The 17,675-nt window shown below is 49.8% G+C and overlaps 1 protein-coding gene across 1 annotated transcript; it reads left to right on the forward strand.

Annotated features, from left to right (window-relative positions):
- Window positions 1-207: 207 nt before the first annotated feature.
- Window positions 208-12,478, forward strand: FAM207A (family with sequence similarity 207, member A; the record flags this gene model as incomplete). The annotated part of the gene is made up of 4 exons (XM_010284286.1): window positions 208-271; window positions 4,320-4,467; window positions 9,874-9,942; window positions 12,352-12,478. Coding segments are annotated over 4 exons (408 nt in total), but the record flags the coding sequence as incomplete, so codon positions are not given.
- Between the last annotated feature and the right edge of the window lie 5,197 nt (window positions 12,479-17,675).

Here is a 17,675-nt window from a genome sequence, read left to right on the forward strand (position 1 = left end):
GAGCTGGGTTTGATTTGCTTGGCTACAAGTTGAGGTGCAGTGTAGCCCCCGGTTTGCCTGCAGCCTGCCCAACCTGCCAGCAAGTTCAAAATCATCAAGGGTTGAACAAAATATTATGGACTCTGCTATCTTTGGGAAGTGTCCAGCACTGAATCTGTGTGCAGGAGCCAGGCTCCATCTCAATGTCTCTTTTTTCCTCTAGGTTTAGAAGAAAAAACAATTCTTTCTAAAAAAGAAAAAATGAAGATGAGGAAAGAAAGATGGCTACAGAGTAAGTACTCCTCCGAAGCACGGTGGTACCGCAGGCATCACGGAGTGTGGCTCTGTTGGATCCCTCTGTACGTGGGGTGTGAGTGGGAGTGTTGGGCAGTGTCGGGGGAGGCTGAATGCTTCTCAGAAACCTTCACATCTGCTCCCCAGCACATGGGGTAGAAGTCCCAGGTATTGTTTCTCAGTGTTCAGCACCAAGATCGAGTCATTGCCCCAAACCTACTTTTGATCTTCCTCCATGCGTAAATGTAAGTGACTACATAAAACCTTTCTTTATCCAGATAGGACGCTGTGCCCATGTAGGTTTAGCATGTTTCTCTATCTTTTAAAGCTCTGATACGGATCTGGCTAGCTGTATAGCAGAGCTGCTCCTCCGTGAGGAGCTGTGGGCACAGTAGAACAGGCTGGAGCTGAGCCTCACGCAGCCACCAGCTCATCCCAGGCCCCTGTGTTGAAAGCCTGCAGTGGGCCCTCCTGCCCTTCAGAAAGGGAGGTCTCTGGATGCTGCTGGTTGCGTTACTGCCCTTTCCCATGTACCACAGGTCAGTGAACCCACTTAACAGACAGTCTGGCCTTTCTCGAGGTTGTGAAATACAAACTAAACAGAACCATCACATGGCAGAAATGCTTCTTGTTTCCTGTGGGAAGTGTCTGTGTTTTTGCTTCAAGTATCTCAGCACAGTAAGAGACACCCGGTGTAGCAGAGGGATTCCTCTTGCCACCTGGAGCTGTTCTTGGGACAGGCTTTTCCCTTAACACCTTCCTGCCCAACAGAGTTACTGACAGCCTGTGCTTGGGGCTGAGGGATGGGGTTTCTGCCGCACTATATGCTCTCTGCTCCTGAGCTCTGAGCTCAAGTCCATCACCCTGTGATTTCACCAGTCACAGTGAAGGTGTTTCTGGCTCCTTTTACATAAAAAGCTGATAATTTAACACCATGAGCGTGGAGGAAACCTCCTCCCTATCACCAGCCAACAACTCCCAAGTGCCTTTGACATCTGCAACCCTCGGTGTCCCTGTTGGGCACAAAGCGTAGACGGCTGTGCTGGTCCGAACGTCTGGCCTGCTGCTGCAATTTCAGTGCTCCTAAAGGTCTCTCCTTGCCTGATACTGCTGTGGGAACAGAGGAGGGGACTGCTGGAGCACAGCTGAGCTTTCCTCCCCTGATACCAGGACTGGTACCAGGTGCTGTGGAGGAAGGTAAGTCCTCAACAGCATTTTATGACAGAACCCACAGTAAAAGACGTACATGGGACTTGTGTCTTCTGCAAGAAACAGAGGGCACGCTCCTGCAGTCAGGTGATGGCACTGCTCCCATAGTGAGGGAGAAAGGAAGTAGGAAAAGCCCAGGAGCAGGATCCCTACACTCTCTTAATCCTGCCTGCCAGCATATATGCCTTTGTAGCATCAGTCTTTCTCAAGATCACGTATGTTATTTTGGCCCTGCCGTGGCCTCTTTCCTCCTCTCTTGTCTCTGAAGTTACTAGGCTGAGGGAATACAAATGAAATGCAGAGGCTTTGCTTTGGCGAGAACACCCAGATGGGAAACTTCAGGCCAAATTATCTCTGTCTTAGAAGATAGTAGGTATCTGAAGTGCTTTACAGATACAGAAGTACCTAAGTTGTTTGCTCTCCTAACTCCCCCACTAAACTTGTGGCCAGTTGGCAAATACCAACTTGCAAAACTTACCAAATATCCTTGCTAAGGATAGCAAGTACCCAGGGATTTCTGTAAGAAAAGTCAGTGAGTGTTAGTACCAGGTGTGCAGCTTGTTACAGAGAGAAATGGAATAGCTGGAAAGAGCCTATATAAACATCAATAAAGAAACTGGTAGTATTATTATTAGCTGATGGAGTGAAATGAACTGGTATTTCCAGAGATGGCGATTTTTAAATGAAACTTGGCATTCTAACATCATGACCTTAAAGCAGCACATTGATTTTTATTTGATGCGGATAAATCTGCCACCACTTTGTGGGTTTTGCAGTCTTTGCCTGCTCCTTGCACCCCAAAAAGAGAACCCAACTGGGACTGCTAAAATTGTTATCATCACATCTCTGTTTTCCTAAATCTTCCCAAGAGTTTGTTGTTTCTTCTTGTCCCAGGGCTGCTTTTGTGACACTGGATGCCAAGACCCTGGGAACTAAAGTGCAGCCCAGTAGTGCAAACGCAAAATTAGAGATTTCTTCCATTCCAATAAATCATCTCAGGAGAGACTAAAGAGGGAAAAAATTTATGCAATGCTTCAGACATTAGAAGTATGCACATTTAAAAATATATATATATCGCATGGCTCCTCAGATGAACAAGACTTCACAGGAAAAGAATTTGGGATGTTTGCGCAGAATCAGGTGTCTGAAAATTTTGAGCACATAACTGTTTATGAAAGCAGTGAAGTAGTCAGCTTCATAAAGCCAGACCAAAAAAAGAAGTGATGCAGAACAGAAAGCTATGTTCTTGGCAGGGATTGCTGTGAGGAGAAGCGTTTACAATCCAGATTTGTCGCAAACATCCAAGTACAACAGAATTGCAGTTCATGAAAAACTGTTGCACTTTGACTCAGCTGAGTTGGGGAGTGAACAAGACAAAGACATTTCAGGAGCCAGTGGCTAGCCAGTGAATTTGAGTTCTGCTGTCTTAAATCTAGGCAGCAGGATTAGACCCGGAATTGCTGGTGGCATCTTGCCTTTGGTCTGTAGAGTGGGACTGGCTGCTTTTGTGTTCCTACCAAAAATACTTGTGCTGATTTAGTCCTGCTTCCTTGGCCATGCTGCATTGGAAGCCGTTGGCCTCCCTGTGTCGCCAGCTTGGCCCCACGCTGCTGGCACTGTGCTCCGTCGTGTCCAGAGAAGGAGTTTCTAGCTCAGCACTGGTGCTCATCCTTGCAACATGCTCATTGTCCAAGGCAATAAGCAGAAGCCTGCTCTTCCGCTGCGGCCTCCGCCGGGTGCACGTGCAGGAGGTGGAGTCCTCCAGTGTACCCTGCAGCACTGGTACCCCTCACGGGTGTCAAGGCAATGCGGTGGGTTTCCAGGTCCAGTGATCACCTGGCAGAAGGAAAGGGAGCTCAGGGATTGCACTGAGCTCTGGTTGTTTCTTGTGGCATCGTCAAAGGACTTCTGGGAGAGGTTGTGGCATCTTGGAGCTCAGCTGGAGGCTTGTAGCAGTGGTGGGCTTCTGTGGGCTGTCCTGGAGGAGAACATGATCTGCTGGGGCTCGCCCTGATGGCTGCTGGCTCTGTAAGGCTTGGACAGCTGGGGGACCTATTTCTACGCCAGGGAGCTGTCCTGGTTTCAGGCTAAACCACAACAGGAGCCTCAAGGACTGAGGCGGAAGCCTCCCATGGCCAAGAAGGGAGACTATTGTCACACTTGTAGAGCCTTATGTGCCCACAGCCTTGCCCAGAGCTGCTGCAGGGAGACTGGTAAACACGGTGTCGGGGAAAAGCCAGCTGCCTCTGGTGCAGTGCTTTTCTAAGGGCCCAGTTTATCCAGCATCTGACTGGTTGAGCTCCCCTATGAGTCATGAAGGTGAGACCTTGACTTGCTCCAAACTAAGCAAACAGCTGAAATTAAGTCAATTTTTTTTGGCCTGTGCTAGGAGACCATTGTTTTGTCCTGGCAGCAAAGGAGAGATGGGCCTGTGACTGTTTAATGCCACATGTGGAGCTGACTGTATTTGGTCTGTCTCTTCCCCTCTTGTTTCTCTCCTCCAATTCCATGCAAGGTCAGCATGTTTTTTTCCCACCCCAGGACTCCTGTGACATGTTGCTGTGAGCAATGAACAGTCTCGCGCACCATGGTGCAAGGGGTGGAAATAGTTCAGCCAAAATCAGTCTGAGGAGTTCATTTAGAGATGTATGTAGTTGTAAGAAAACACAACAAAGGAGGGAACTGCCCAGCTGCATTATTTTCAGTCTTTCCCTGGTTTAAATCACTTCTGGCCTGTTGTTCTGTAGATGGTGAAGCAGCCTATGAATTTCTTAGCTCAAGGGCTCTCTCTTGCAAACATTTCCCCTTCCTCCAGTAATGTCTTGCTTCTAATTCAGAAATAGAAAGTGTGAAACTAGCCAAGCAGAAGCAAAAAGCTGAAGCAAAGCGGAAAGCAACACCTGTGGTGGGAGACATGCAGCCGTTGATGGAAGCCCTACCTGAGCTCTCCGACCTGACCACAGGTGGCAGGAAGCCACCCAAGAGGTATGTGCCATTTGGGGATGGGCCATGTGTTTCCCTTTTTCCTGCAGGACAAAGTGCTCTTCAGCTCAGCTTGTAGCTGCAGGCAATGAAAACTTGGTGCCAGTGGTCGGGAGAACGGGCCTCATCCTCAACTCCATTTTGCTCCTTTCCATGCTTCACTTGCCACAAGACAGCTTAAATGTGTCTTCTGAATCCACAGCTAAGAGGGAAACTGTATTGCTCGTATGAGTCTTGGCATGAGACAGGCTGGGAGCAACCAGATGTCCTGGGAGTTGCAGGAGTGACACACAGGTGTCCAGAGTGTAATGCTGCTGAGCTCACCTGGGAATCTGGGCTTGAGGTGTGTTTTTTATGGTGAAAATTGTCCTCAACATAACTATCAGCAAATGGTGTTTGACTCAATAAGAGAAATCCGTTCTTTTCTAGCAGGTTATATCTGCAGCATTCAAAGGGGACAAATTATTGTATTGCAAGTGGCGAAGACTGGGATACTGGCTTGCCCAAATTCACACAGCTCAGGTGTGACAGAGGGGAGTGGATCTGGAGAGTCAGGGTCCAGAGCACAGTGCTGCCTGCTAAAATTTTTTACTCCCTTCCCACATGAGCCTCTGGCCGTGTTGCAGCCTGCCAGACCTCCAGGCTTTCTCCTGAGGCAGTTCAAGCCCTTGGACAGAGCTTTGTGCTCTGGCCAGACTCTTTGTTCACCCCGTTAGCTTGGAATGTAACTTTGGACAAGAGCAGAAAGATGGTGTTTCCATTCCCTTTATTGAACTGAAAGAGAAGGGCTATTTCTGATCCTCTGAAACCCACGTGTCAACTATCCCAGCCAGCCATAGGGTAGGTTCTGGTTGCCCTTACATTTTTTCCTTTTTAATGCAGTGCTCTGGCTGACCATCCAGTCAGTGTTGTAGCTGCTTTTGCATCCCCCAGTGCAGAATAAAAGCAATCTGTGTGCTGCACAAATGCTTGTCCCTCCTCTCCAGTTGCTCAGTAGGGGTTGGAACTAGAAACCTGTTTTGGCTGTAATAAGAAAGCATTTGGATTAGAGAAGAAGTCAAGAAAGGCAGCTGTCTGGCAAAGCACCCTCTTCTTTGGTTGCAGATCAAGGCTGGAGATACTATGAACCCTCTTGTGACTTGCTGGATGCCCCAAAAATAAACTGACCCAGGTGGGACACCTATGCTCTCTAAGAGCATGGTTGAGTTGGCAGCTCCCTGTGCTTCTGGAAAGCTACTCCTCAGACAAACAGCAGCTATGAACCTTGCATGGGAAAGTATTTCCTTCATTGACTTGGCTTCTAATTCTTTGAATAGCACTTTTTTTCTTTATGCAGCCATTCAGTCAGCCTGCCCTCTCTTTCAGTGCGAATGAACAGCAAAAGTACACGCAGAGTCTCAAGTCTTGCGGAGCACTGAGGGTTGGTTGGATGATGTTCTGGACCAGGACTCAGCCTGAGCCTGAAGAGGGCTTTGCCCCTTTCTGTGATGAGGTGCCACAACCACATGTGGCATCTGACTCCAGGTTGTGTTCAGGAGACATTCCCCCTCACCATTTTCCCCCAGCTCCCTTGGTGGCTGAGCTCCTGCTATCCAGGAGAGTGGCTTGCAGAAAGTACGTATTGGGGAGGGTGGACAGGTAGAGTGCTTTCTTTGGGGATTGCTTTCTTGGGTGGCTGCGTAATCTCGTACCAATAGATGGTGTTGCTGCAGCCTGCAATTCTGGAGCAGCTCAAAAGATAGAGTAGAACTGGAAAAGGCTCAGTGATGGCTGACAAGGATGATGGTGAAGGGTCTGGCACAACTTCTGTGCAAGGAGTGACTAAGTGAGCTGGGGAGTCCTCAGCCTGGACAGGAGGTAGAGGCAAAGAGGCTTGGGAATGTGATAGTCTATAAAGTCGTGTGATGTGGTTAGGAAGTAATTCATCTTCTTTTCCAGTATAAGAAATGAAAGACATGGTAGCTAGCAAGTAGCAGGTTCACTGCAAGCAGGAGGCTCGCTGCTCTGCACAGCTCCTTGCTGTGTCGTGGGTCAGGGAAGCCTGTGGCTTTAGGTGAAACCTGACAAATCCAGTGAGGAGAACTCCTTGGAGGGTTACTGCATGTATATAAACTGCAGCTGGCACAAGGTCTCTGAGCTGCAAATACTGGGGAGGATGTGGCTATACGCTGGCCAAAATGGTCCTTCCAGCTGCTGCAATCACTCTTTTATTCTGTAGTAAACTTTGCGTGTGGCACAGGTGGAAGCATTCAGTGGTTTGCCTGAATCTCTAGCCTGACATCCTCAGAGAAGTACTGTTGGCTCCCTCTCTCTCCAAACGCAGACCTCCTGTGGGAGTGTGGCAGCCACACTTCTCCTTCTGGAAGCCTGATCTCATATCCTGGCTCTGTTGTCACTTTGGCTGCAAGGCTCTGGTGTCTAGAAAGCCCAGTGGGGCTGTGGCACAGCAGGGTAGAGAAGCCCAGCCTTGGCTGAAAATTTCGGGATTGGCCAGCACCATCTGCAGTCAGTGCAGTGGAGGCGGGAGCTTGGCACTGACTGATGTCACCCAGATTGCTTGTAACATGCCAACCAAAAACCAGCTGGTATTGCCAGTAACATACCCTCTCAGTACTGGCATGAAGGAGCTAACAGTGCTCTTCTTCTCCTTGCTGGCTTGTGGCTTCCTGGACTGCATGAGGATGTGTGTGCATAAGTGAAATAATCAAGAGGAGGCTTTTATAGGATTTGAATCATTACATAAATGAAGGATAATACTCTGGTGATTTGTCAGCATTATTAATAAAAGATTAGATTCTCCAGGAATTTGATCTCCTGCTGGTAGGAGAGCATTACAGTGAGGTTTTTATTCTATTTTATAATGAATGAAGGCAATGAAGTGTAATGAAACAGGGCTACTAACACGGTCCAAGTGAGCAGGCAGCATGCTGGTGGTTTGGTGAGGGAAATTCAGGCAGCAGCCTTTCGAACCTGCCAGACCAGTGGGGCAGAGCTGTTGAGTGGAACTGAAAAGCCTTCAGAAGCACTGAGAGCTGTTGAGTGGAACTGAAAAGCCTTCAGAAGCACTGAGCCCTTTAAAATAGTGGGGTGGCTGAAGGCAAAAGTGGACTTGCACAGCCTGAAGCAGCCCCGTGCCCTCGTGGTGTGCTGCAGAGGCAGCTGTCCCGAGAGGCACAGCCTCTGGGGCACGTGGTCTCATACGGCCCGGGATGTACTCTAGAAAGGCTTTCCTTTTAGCATCGTCACCCTCTGCAGAGCTACTCATCTTTGAAGGGACTGCCATGGCGACTTGGTGGCACACACAGATTTGGCAAGCCCCTACTCTGGTGACCTTGCGTTGCCATCCAGTTTGAGAAGGGGTTGCTCTGTGCTTCTGCGAGCGATCCAGGCAAACTGGGACAAGAAATTGTTCCTGTGCTGAGCAGTTAAGGGACATGAAAAGAGCAGAGATGCTTCCTGCTCTTTCTGTGTCTTGCAGTACCAGAGGACGCAGCAGTGTGACAGGAGCTGCTCGAACCCCTACAGCTGTTTGCTGCTCTTGCTGACCACCGTTCCTCGTGAGCTCCCAGGCCTTTTGTGTAATGCCCGCTGTGCTGAGGTGACCTCAAGAGGGGCTGAAGGGTACAGGAGCAGCGTGTGGGCATTGATCTGCCTGGCTGCCATTTGTTGTACGTGCTCTGTGCTGCACAGGCTGGCTGACGTACATCTACCCTGTTTGGGTTTGTCTGGGTTGGTAGGGAGCTTTGACGCTGGGGCACACTGTGCTGGGCTGAGGGTGATTCACGTGTGATTGGGGCAGTGGTGAGAGCAGCCCTCAGCAGCTTGGGTCCACCAGGATCCCCCCTGAGGAAAAATAAAATGGGCCAAGGTGAGGAGAGGGAGAGATGCGGAAAAGGAGCAGGAGCTGATTGAGTAGAGAGGGATGATGGAAGTGAGTGTGGTGAAGGAATATGGGGCAAGAGAGGACGAGGAAAGGAAGAATGGGGAAAAAAATGCGGAATAAAAGGATGGAGAGTAGTGGGTCAGAGAGGGAAATAGGAAGAGGAGGTCACTGTAACACTGCCAACAAGAGACCAGATCCTGCTGTCTTGAAGAGAAGGTGAGGGACTGTCATGTTCCCTAACCTTGAGAAAGCTGAAGGGCTCTGCGGCAGATCAGGTGAGGCCTGGCTCCCCAGCACCCACCAGTAAGGGAAGGTTCCTCCTTGAGCCCTGCCCCATCAGAGGGGTGGGAGGAAGACCCTCTTCCCACCTTGGCCTGTGTGCTGGGCCTCAGCCCCAGGGCAAATCGGAGGGGAGCTGTTCTGTGAAGGCAGACCCTCTTCCCCACTTGCTTCTCCTGTTTACGTCTGTATCTATGTAATCCTGAAGAATGGAAGTTTCTTCTCCTTTCCTTAATGTCCACTTCTACCAACAACTCCCTTTGTGCACTTCAAGTCCCAAAAGCAGTCGCTGCCCGTCCTGCGTGTCCCTTGCTTGGGCTCAGCACTTGGCTTTGTGGTAAATCTCTGCTGCTGCTTGGCATTGGGCACCATGTGCTTCCAGCATCCTATGCAGGATGGGATTACACCTCTGGCCTCCTTGGACTTTGCCCAGGAACAAGAAGTGGGTGCAGACCTATGTCTGCTGCTGTTCCTCGGCTGCGCATAGTGCACCATCCTGTGTTCCTGCGAGTCCATCATCTCCGAACTTCCTGGGGTTCTAGAACCTGTGTTTGGTGGCAAAAGCTGAAGCTATGCTGTTGTCCTTTCACTCTAGCTAATCTGTGTCTGACTTAAACTGGTAAACCTTTGGCAATGATGTGTTCACAGGGAGAAAGGAATATTGTCATTCTTCATCTTAAAATATAAGTGACACCTTACACCCCAGTGGTGCTGCTGCTGGATCTGAAGCAGGGCTGGCAGTTCTCTCTTCTTGCTGAGTAACCGTGGCACTGTCTGTAACTGATGTCTGCTGGTGCTGGAGCTCTGCAGCGTTAGCAAGGAACGTGAGATGTGCAGAGGTGACACATGCCTGGTGGTGAGGGGAAGTTCGATGGGATCTTCTCGCTAAGCAACAGTATCGGTTTGACCTGGAGGTTAGTGATAAGCAGAAACTGATCTGGGCATGGACAGCTAATGACCAGTTCTAGAACTAAGTGATCCGATTTTTCCTTAGTGCATTTACCTCCTGCCCATTCGGTCCTGACTCCTAAGCTGTTGTCAGTCTGTGGCAGAAGAAGTTTGCATCTCCGTTACTGTCTGGCTATGGAAATAATTGCCTTTCAGGACAATTTCCATACAGGACAATTACCTATACTTTCTGGGAAGGCAGATGTAGAATCTCTGGACTCTTTCCACCTCCACAGTGACTGCTAAATTACTGCTCCTCTATAAAACTCACTCACTTGTTTTGTTTCTTTTCTCCACAGCCATGTGAAAGCAAAGGCAGAACCAGCAGACTTCTGTCTGATGAAACAAGCTCAGAAACACCGTCTCTTGTAAGTACCCAATCATCAGAGTGTCCAGTCCCTGCTGAGCATTACAGTGGTGCATTCGACCACTGCATTAATGGTCAAAACTGGTAGAGTCATCTGGAGGTCATTTGGTCCAACCAGATGTGCTCAAGCAGGGTCACCTAGAACTTGTTGCCCACATCCATACAGCTTTTGAATATCTCCAGGGATGGAGATCACCCAGCCTCTCTAGGCAGCTCGTTCCTGTGTTTCAGTCTTGCACACCTGAAGACCCTGCAAGAGGTGGCAGCTTTGATTTTCACCTTTACATAGTGCAGGGTGTTTGTAGGTGTCCTTCTGTCTTAGTCCCTATCAGACTCGGTCAATTCTAAATGGATTCAGTCTGCTTCTGCTTCTGTCTCATGTAAAATGTAAGTGAAGGGAGCACAGGAAACTGCACTTGCTCTGTTAAGAGTTCGCTTTCCCTGTCTCGTTGAAAAGAAAATGATGGCTTGGGCCTCCTGTGTATGGTCTGTGGGGTTTCAGCACAAACCCACACCAACTGTTTTTTGTTTCTCCTGGCCACAATTGTCATTTCTTGATGTAGAAAGTGAGTATGTCTGTACAGTGTCCCTCTGTGTGTCATGGACGATGTGGTTATCAATCAGGTGGTGCATCCCTTGTCTTGGCTTGCTGCAACATCCAGCTGTGGCTGAGCCTTTTGTGACACCAGGCCCATGTGGCTCTAGCTGACACCCTTCAGGAAAGCCTCCTGCAGTTGTGTAGGTGAGGAGCTCCTGGAACTCTGCATAGCCTCAGGAGCTACAGCTGCTCTGTTAGAACACTTCTGGGATGCTAACTTAGATGCCATACGTCTCTTAAGAGGGCATCTGTCTGTTGATATCTGCCAAACCTTTTCTTGTAAAATGAAGCACTAAATGCTTTTGAATAATTCCTGGACTTGGTTTGGCAACTCCTTATTCCTCTGTATAATCTCTTTATACTGCCACCAGGCATCAAGAACTTCATTTCCCCTCAGCACAACTCTCCTGGGGCTAGACACTGTGATCTGGCAGTGTTTGCCTTCTGTGATTCCTGTTTCCAGGATTTCTGTCAGTTCTGAGCCACTCAACTTTAAAATGGAGGATGAGGAGAATAGTCAGTCTACAGATCCCAGCACTGCCTCTCCAGCACACTCTGTGAAAACCCTCCTCTGTCTGAAACTGGCCAGTGTCAATGCTGGGAAGTCTTTCTGAATGAGTCCCTCCTTGGCTCATTGCAGAAGCCCAAGAGTCATGGCCTTGAGTGCCACCAGTGAGTGTCTCTTTGTGCTGGAACTCACAGGTGAGGAACACTGCTTGAGGAGGGACTTGTATACAGATCTAAATCTGAATAGGCAACTCCACCGCCATCTTCTGTATCAGCAAGCCGATGATCCCGTATGGCCGCCCTCTTCTACTCTGCACAAAACTGGACAGATGCACTGAGTAGTGGCACGTATCCTACCATAGTGGTCTGGGAAGTCTGTGCTGCTTGGGAGGGAAAAAAGTTTGGAGGAATGTCTTGGGGTTTATTTTCCAGGATGTTAGTTAGGACTGGAGGTTCCCTAAGCCTCAGCTTATTGCCTCAACTGCCACAACCCATGCTTCAGGTTTGACATCTCTCTGTTCCTCTGTCAGGGGCAGGGCTGGTGTTGAAGAGAAGGACCATACTAGGGAGGGAACTAACGGTGTGCTGCAAGCTGAAGAGCACTCTGCTGATCCACAGCAACTACTGAGAGCATGGAGATGCGAGTCTGGCTGGGCTGTGGAGAGCCTGGCAGTCTGTCTGAGGGAGGTGGGGAGGCTGCAATGGATGTGACTTATATGAAAACTCACTGGTTTTTATTTTACACCCCTGCTCTGTTCTTGTTCCTCCTTGCTTGCTTGCTTTTTAAGACAAGACCATTTCCACAGCAACCAGCTGTGACCAGGCATGCAGAGGTAATTCTGTCATGCTTCTCCCGTGGTGTCAGACTAGTGTTGCATATAGGATTACCAAGCCTCTACATTGAGCAGTAAAGATGAGCTCTCAAAAGCAGAATCTGCTTTTGTGCTAGTGCAGTCTGAAGTAGTTTTTATTCTTAGTGATTTACTAGATACCCACAGTCTCTTGATCCTGATTTGCTAGGGAAAAGCTCTAAAAAAAACATTTTCAAGTGATGCTGGACACTAACGTGATTGTTTCTGTCTCTGTGGCATGAGATCAAGTCTCTGGCTGCCATAAAGCTGGCAGCAATTTGAGCTTTGCTCTTGAGTAAATTAGGTTTATTTGTTGCACTGTTTCTTTCTGAGGTTTACACCCAGGATCACTCTGTCTGTACAGAAACCCACTGCTTTACGAGTTCTGTTCTTATCTGCTCAGTTCCTTTTGCATGAGACACTTAGCATTTGTGTGGTGTTTTTCTTTCCTCAGAGAGGAGGAAGTGGCTCGGTTTCATGAGGTCATCACCAATCCCAGGTACAGAGCCAACCCTCTCATGGCCATCAGCGAGCATCTCTCCAAGAGGCTGAGGCAGGACGAAGAAGGTAAACCCCTCTAGGGTGTCAGCTGGGACCAAACGTACACCCTGGAGCTGGTGCGAGGGCTCCAGCCTGCAAAGGAGCACATCACTAACGTGACCTCTCAGCCACTTCAGTCCTTGGAAGCAGTTCAGCAGATTCTTTAACCCAACAGTCCTGTTTTCTGTCTGCAGGAATAATGCAGTTCTCTCCTGACAGTGGCGGCTGCTCCTTGGCAAGCAGCCTGCAGAGAGCAGGGTGTTCTGCGAGATCTTTGTGCAGACATTAAGCTTCCTGCGAAGTGTCTTGACACCTTTTCTCTTCTTGTGAGCAGGCAATTTCTTAAATTGTGCCAGTGGCAATGTATCTGGTTTTTGTCATTTCCCTCCCCTTTCTGACAACTCTGTAACGAGATTCCCTACTGCTCTGTTGAGGTGGTTCAAGACCCCAAGCTGTGGAGCCCAGAAGGCTGTTGTAGATCTGTGTAAGGACTGATGCTGCTGTTCAGAGACGTTGTTTTATGTGAGAAATTTAGCTTTGGAATAAACATATCTTCACACAGTACTGAGTTTGTCTGGCTCTTGGTTTGGTAAATACTAATTGAAATACAGCCTTATTCCCATCACTGGAAAAATGACGTAAAAGAATGGGTTTTTTCGATGTGTACAGTGAACCACTAGACTGATGCTGCGGCATGCAACAGAAGTGACATGAAATCACTGAAGATCACATCTAACTCATAGACTTGCCTTCCTCCTACCCTGGAAGTGTGTGCTTTCCATGGGTGGTGGTGATCCCTTCTGGCAGATGTCGTGTTCCCTGCCTGGCCTGCCGTATAGGAAGCATCCCAAAACGTGTCCTGGCTGCAGGCTGTGAACTCCGCTGGTCATTTATGTGTTTGGGTCTGGGAACTGCTGCAGCGGGGAGAGGCCTTTCCTTCTGCCAAACACCAATTTTGACAAAACTCCAGTGAATTTTCCTGGCGACAACTGAAGGTAGGGCTCTTCCCTATTTGAGATGATCTTAATTTGACAGCCCAAAATGTCAGTGCTGTCTTTTGAACTGTACAAAAAGTTTTCTGATGCTTCATAACCTTGGAAAAGCAGCCTGCCTATTTTGGGTCAACTGTGAGGAGCATCTGAAACCTTTAAGGAAGAAATTTGCTCTGATGCCCAGACAGAGCATGGAAGCTGCAGCCGACTCTTACCCGTTAGTGCCTAAAACCAGCTGCAATGGGAGTGGCAGGAACCTTGATTGTACCCATCTCTTGCATCACTGGTAATGCTGCTTTTTTTCTCCCTCTAGGCTGGCACTGTTGAACAAAGGCAGTTTTCTAACGCCTGCCTCTTAGCCCTGGCAGTGCAGACGCTGTCGCTGATGCTGCCTCTTGTTAGAGGAATGGCACCATTCCACCCCTCCTCCCCCAAGGCCTGGCAGGAGAGTCCTGCTGGCCGAGGCCACAGAGAGGTGCTGGCTGTGTCCCATCCTGTGTCCCTGTTGCTCTCGGGCTGGCAGCGGGCTGGCAGGGCTCTCCTCTCCCCGATGGCTCCTGCGCCAGTGCTGGGAGGTGAAAGCTGCTGTGCGTGCTGTAATGCCCTGCGGGACCCAGGCTCTGGAAAGCAGAGGGCTGTGGTGGGGTCAAACAGCTCAGAATATCTCCCCACCTCCTGGTTGGTTCCTGCTTGCTCTCTTGCTGGTATCTGACTGTGTTTCTTTTGGGCTATGCTGGATTTTGAGCTCTGAACACCTGCCCCAGCTGCAGCCATGCTTCCCCTGCTCGTGCTATGCAGGCTGGGCACCGCAGTGGAGAGCTGGGCCTTGGACGTGGAGGCTGTGCACTAAAGGCATCTCCTGCCTGTGGCCTGCCACTGCTCTCACTGCTTGTGGCTCCCAACAGCCCCCGATGCGACTTGAACCAAGCTAAGGTTTTTGGCGTGATTTTCTCCGTAAGTCTACTGTTTACCTCATTTACCATCTCGTAGCTAGCTGCCTCCTGAGAAAGGCACCATCCTTGTGCTTAAATGGAAGGAAGGCACAAGATGAAGGAGGTGAAGTCACCCAAGTACAAAGGAGGATGAAGGCTGATTTTCTTGTTAGGGAACAGGGCACTCGGGGATGGAGAAGTGTATCTGGAGAGCAGGAGAGACAGAAGGCAGCTTGCGTGTCATATTGGAGGACTTCTGTTGCTTGTCTTCTGTACTTTGCAGGAGATTTGCAGCTCTCTTTTTGTCTTGTGGCTTTTAGATAATACATGACTGACGGAGAGAGCCCTGGCCTCCTTGTATGGCTGGGTCATGCAGTAGCCGAGCTGTGCCCTCATGCTTCCCTTCGCAGCAGCGGTGATGCGTGGCTCTGCATGGTCACAAATCGGTACAATAGCTGGAGAGAAGCCACAGGCCAGTTTATAAAATGCCATCCTGGGTTGTGCACTGCAGGTGGGATCACATCGCTCCCCTCAGAGATGCATGTGGTGCATCATGATCTGCTTCGCAGAGATCCAGCGGGAATGGTGATTTTGTTCGACAAGCACCAATTTCCTGGCACCATCTATTCTGCAGAGAGCGAGACCATCCCTCAAAGCCTCTGGAGAGTTAGTTGGATTGTTCCATGCACCTCTGTTCCAGAACAGTTTTTTCTTAGTAATTTCTCCCTAGGGTGAAAACAAATCTGGAAGGCTATCAATTCCTGCCTTCCCGGACTACTTAGTTTTCTTAAGTTCAGGCTGGACGGGGCTCTGAGCAACCTGATCTAGTTGAAGATGTCCCTGCTTATGGCAGGGGGGGTGGACTAGATGGCCTTTAAAGGTCCCTTCCAACCCAAAGATTCTATGATTCTTTTCACAGGTGGTTCCAAGTAACTTAGAGTTGAAGCAATGCTTGGATGGCCTGAAGTGCAATGTTAGGGGAAATCCTCAGCTGGCAGAAGGGCTAGTTATAGGTAGGTACTAGGGTAGATGTTGCTGTGGGTCATGTGCCAGAGACAGCCGCCTTCTCTCTCTAAGAGAGAGAAGAGAAGAGAAAGTGCCTGACAGCACTGCAGCCTTTTCTCAACCTGTGTAATTTTTTGTAAGAGGCCCTGCAGTTTGGGGCTGGAGTGGAAAAGGGATTTCTGCAATGCAAAACCAGCTCCAAGCACTTCAGAGCCCCAAAAAGCATCATCGGGTTGAAGGGCTCTGTGGTTTGTGTGGCTCTTCTAGGGTGTCATCAAGGCAGGGGCTGTCCCCATGTCTCAGCCTGCGCGTGGACTTCCCAGCACCTTTAGGTTGCCAGCTGTGGAGGTTATGGCCAGAGCTGGTCACTGGAAGTGTGGACGCCAACGGCGCAGTCGTCCAACACTCCACCCCTGCTCAGCCTGGCTGCTGGGTCCCATCCTTTCCCTTCAAACCCCTGAGAGCCAACAGAGCTGAAGCCTCATTTCCCGGGAAGCGACGGGGTGACTGACCAGGCGGAGGTTTTGAGCCGGGTGCCGCCACTCCGTACTGCCTGGTAGCGGTACCCGTGCTGGTGGCCCTCCGTCTGCATGCACAGCAGCACCATGCCGCACACTCGCACCTTTTCTTCACCTCAGATGGGCCGACGCCGTCACTTGGCTGTGTGTCTAGCTCTTAGCCCACTGTTTGAAAATGTTGGTCTCCTGGGTATTTAGCAGCAGTTAAACATGTGACTGTTTGAAACTACAGTTCACAGCCTGCTGCTGCAGGCATCTCCTGCCCCCGCCATCCCAGCAGTTGAGCAAAGGACTTAAAATCTGCCAGGAAACAGGCGTCTGAGACACAGAGTCGCCTTCGCAGTTGGCGTGTTTTCAGGATGATAAAAGCATTCATGCCAATTCTTTTTTTTTAGATAGCAGGGTGGGAAAAAATAGCTTCCAAGCTGTAAAGAGTAGTTGTGCCGGCGGGGAGGGTGGGGGCCTGACCCGGCAGCTCTAGACTTAGCAAGAAGTGAGTAAGCAGCGAATGCACTGCCAACTCAGGACTGGAAAAATTTGGGGCTACTTTTTTGCAGCTGTTTTCTTTCTTGTGGGTGATTTTGTGTTTGAAAGCTGTTCACAGAACCGTGTCTGAAAGCAGAAGACTGGGTATCCTGTCCATCTGGTGGTACCAGCGGATGTTTTCTGCTACACACAAAGCACCCAAAGCGGTGGGTGGAAGGGGATTCTCCTTTACCAGCAGCTCTCGGGGAGTGTCTTTGGTTTGCGGGTTGCAAAGGGATATTTTTTTATAGCAGCTCTTGCAGCTCCCATGTTTCTCCCTGGTACTGGCAATGGCCCATTGTGCTTTGTTTCTGCTGGAGCAGGGGTTGCATCAGGCCAGCGGCATGTCTCAGAAAAGTGAGGCGAGTCACACAAACCTGGCCCTGACCCTTCGTCTAACCCAAGGAAGTCCCTAGTGCGAGTACGTAGACTCCCTCCTCCTTCCTTCCGCTTTCTGGTTTTGCCCTGGAAAGTTTTCTTTACAGACCTTGTGCAAGCAGGTCCCCCATCCCATTTCTGTATGGAAAATGTGACTTACGCTGGGCAGAGAGTACGTCTGCTTACACTCTGCTTGAAGGTATGATGAGCCATGTTGGACCTGCGGCTTGCTTTCTTTTTAACTAGGCATGTGTGATGGCTTTTGCCAGTGTAACCCCTGCCAGCTCCGGCACCGAGGAACACGCCGGTGCTGTAGGGACCGGTGGGGCACAGCCGGCTGCCTCTGCGGCTACCAGGGGCAGCTTGTGGGGCTGGGGGCAGGCAGGTGAGCCCAGCGGAGCTCCCACCTTTGTGGGAGTTTTGCACCCCGGGAGTTTTTCACCTGGGAGTTTGCTCCTACGGTTTCCACCTAAAAAGCCTCCCGCTGTGACAGCAAGTTGTCCGGTGGCCCATGACTGGGAACCCATCCCAGGAAGTGCATCCCCTCCGGCTCCCCAGGTGGACTCGAACCTTCTTGGTAAATACAGTCTGTAATGGACTGCAAAAAACTTTAAACCATGCTGCTTTAGTCAAAATGGCTTTGTCAGTAAATGCTTTGGAATGGGGTAGAGAAATTAGAGGCAGTATCATCATTGCAAGGGTGAGCATTTGTAGGTACTGGTAGTACCTTTTCTTGGGTGACAGGAGCATTGCCGTCAGCACTGCCTCCTTCATACCAACGCCAATTTGTGGAGGAGAGGAATGGGAGCATGACAGATTAATTTGCTTTCTCCTGAGTCTTGCTGAGGCAGTGAAGAGGTCCCAGGACTCCGGCCGGGGGATGCTGGC

The sequence above is a fragment of the Phaethon lepturus genome, unplaced genomic scaffold, assembly GCF_000687285.1.
Source record: "Phaethon lepturus isolate BGI_N335 unplaced genomic scaffold, ASM68728v1 scaffold28573, whole genome shotgun sequence".
NCBI lineage: Eukaryota > Metazoa > Chordata > Aves > Phaethontiformes > Phaethontidae > Phaethon > Phaethon lepturus.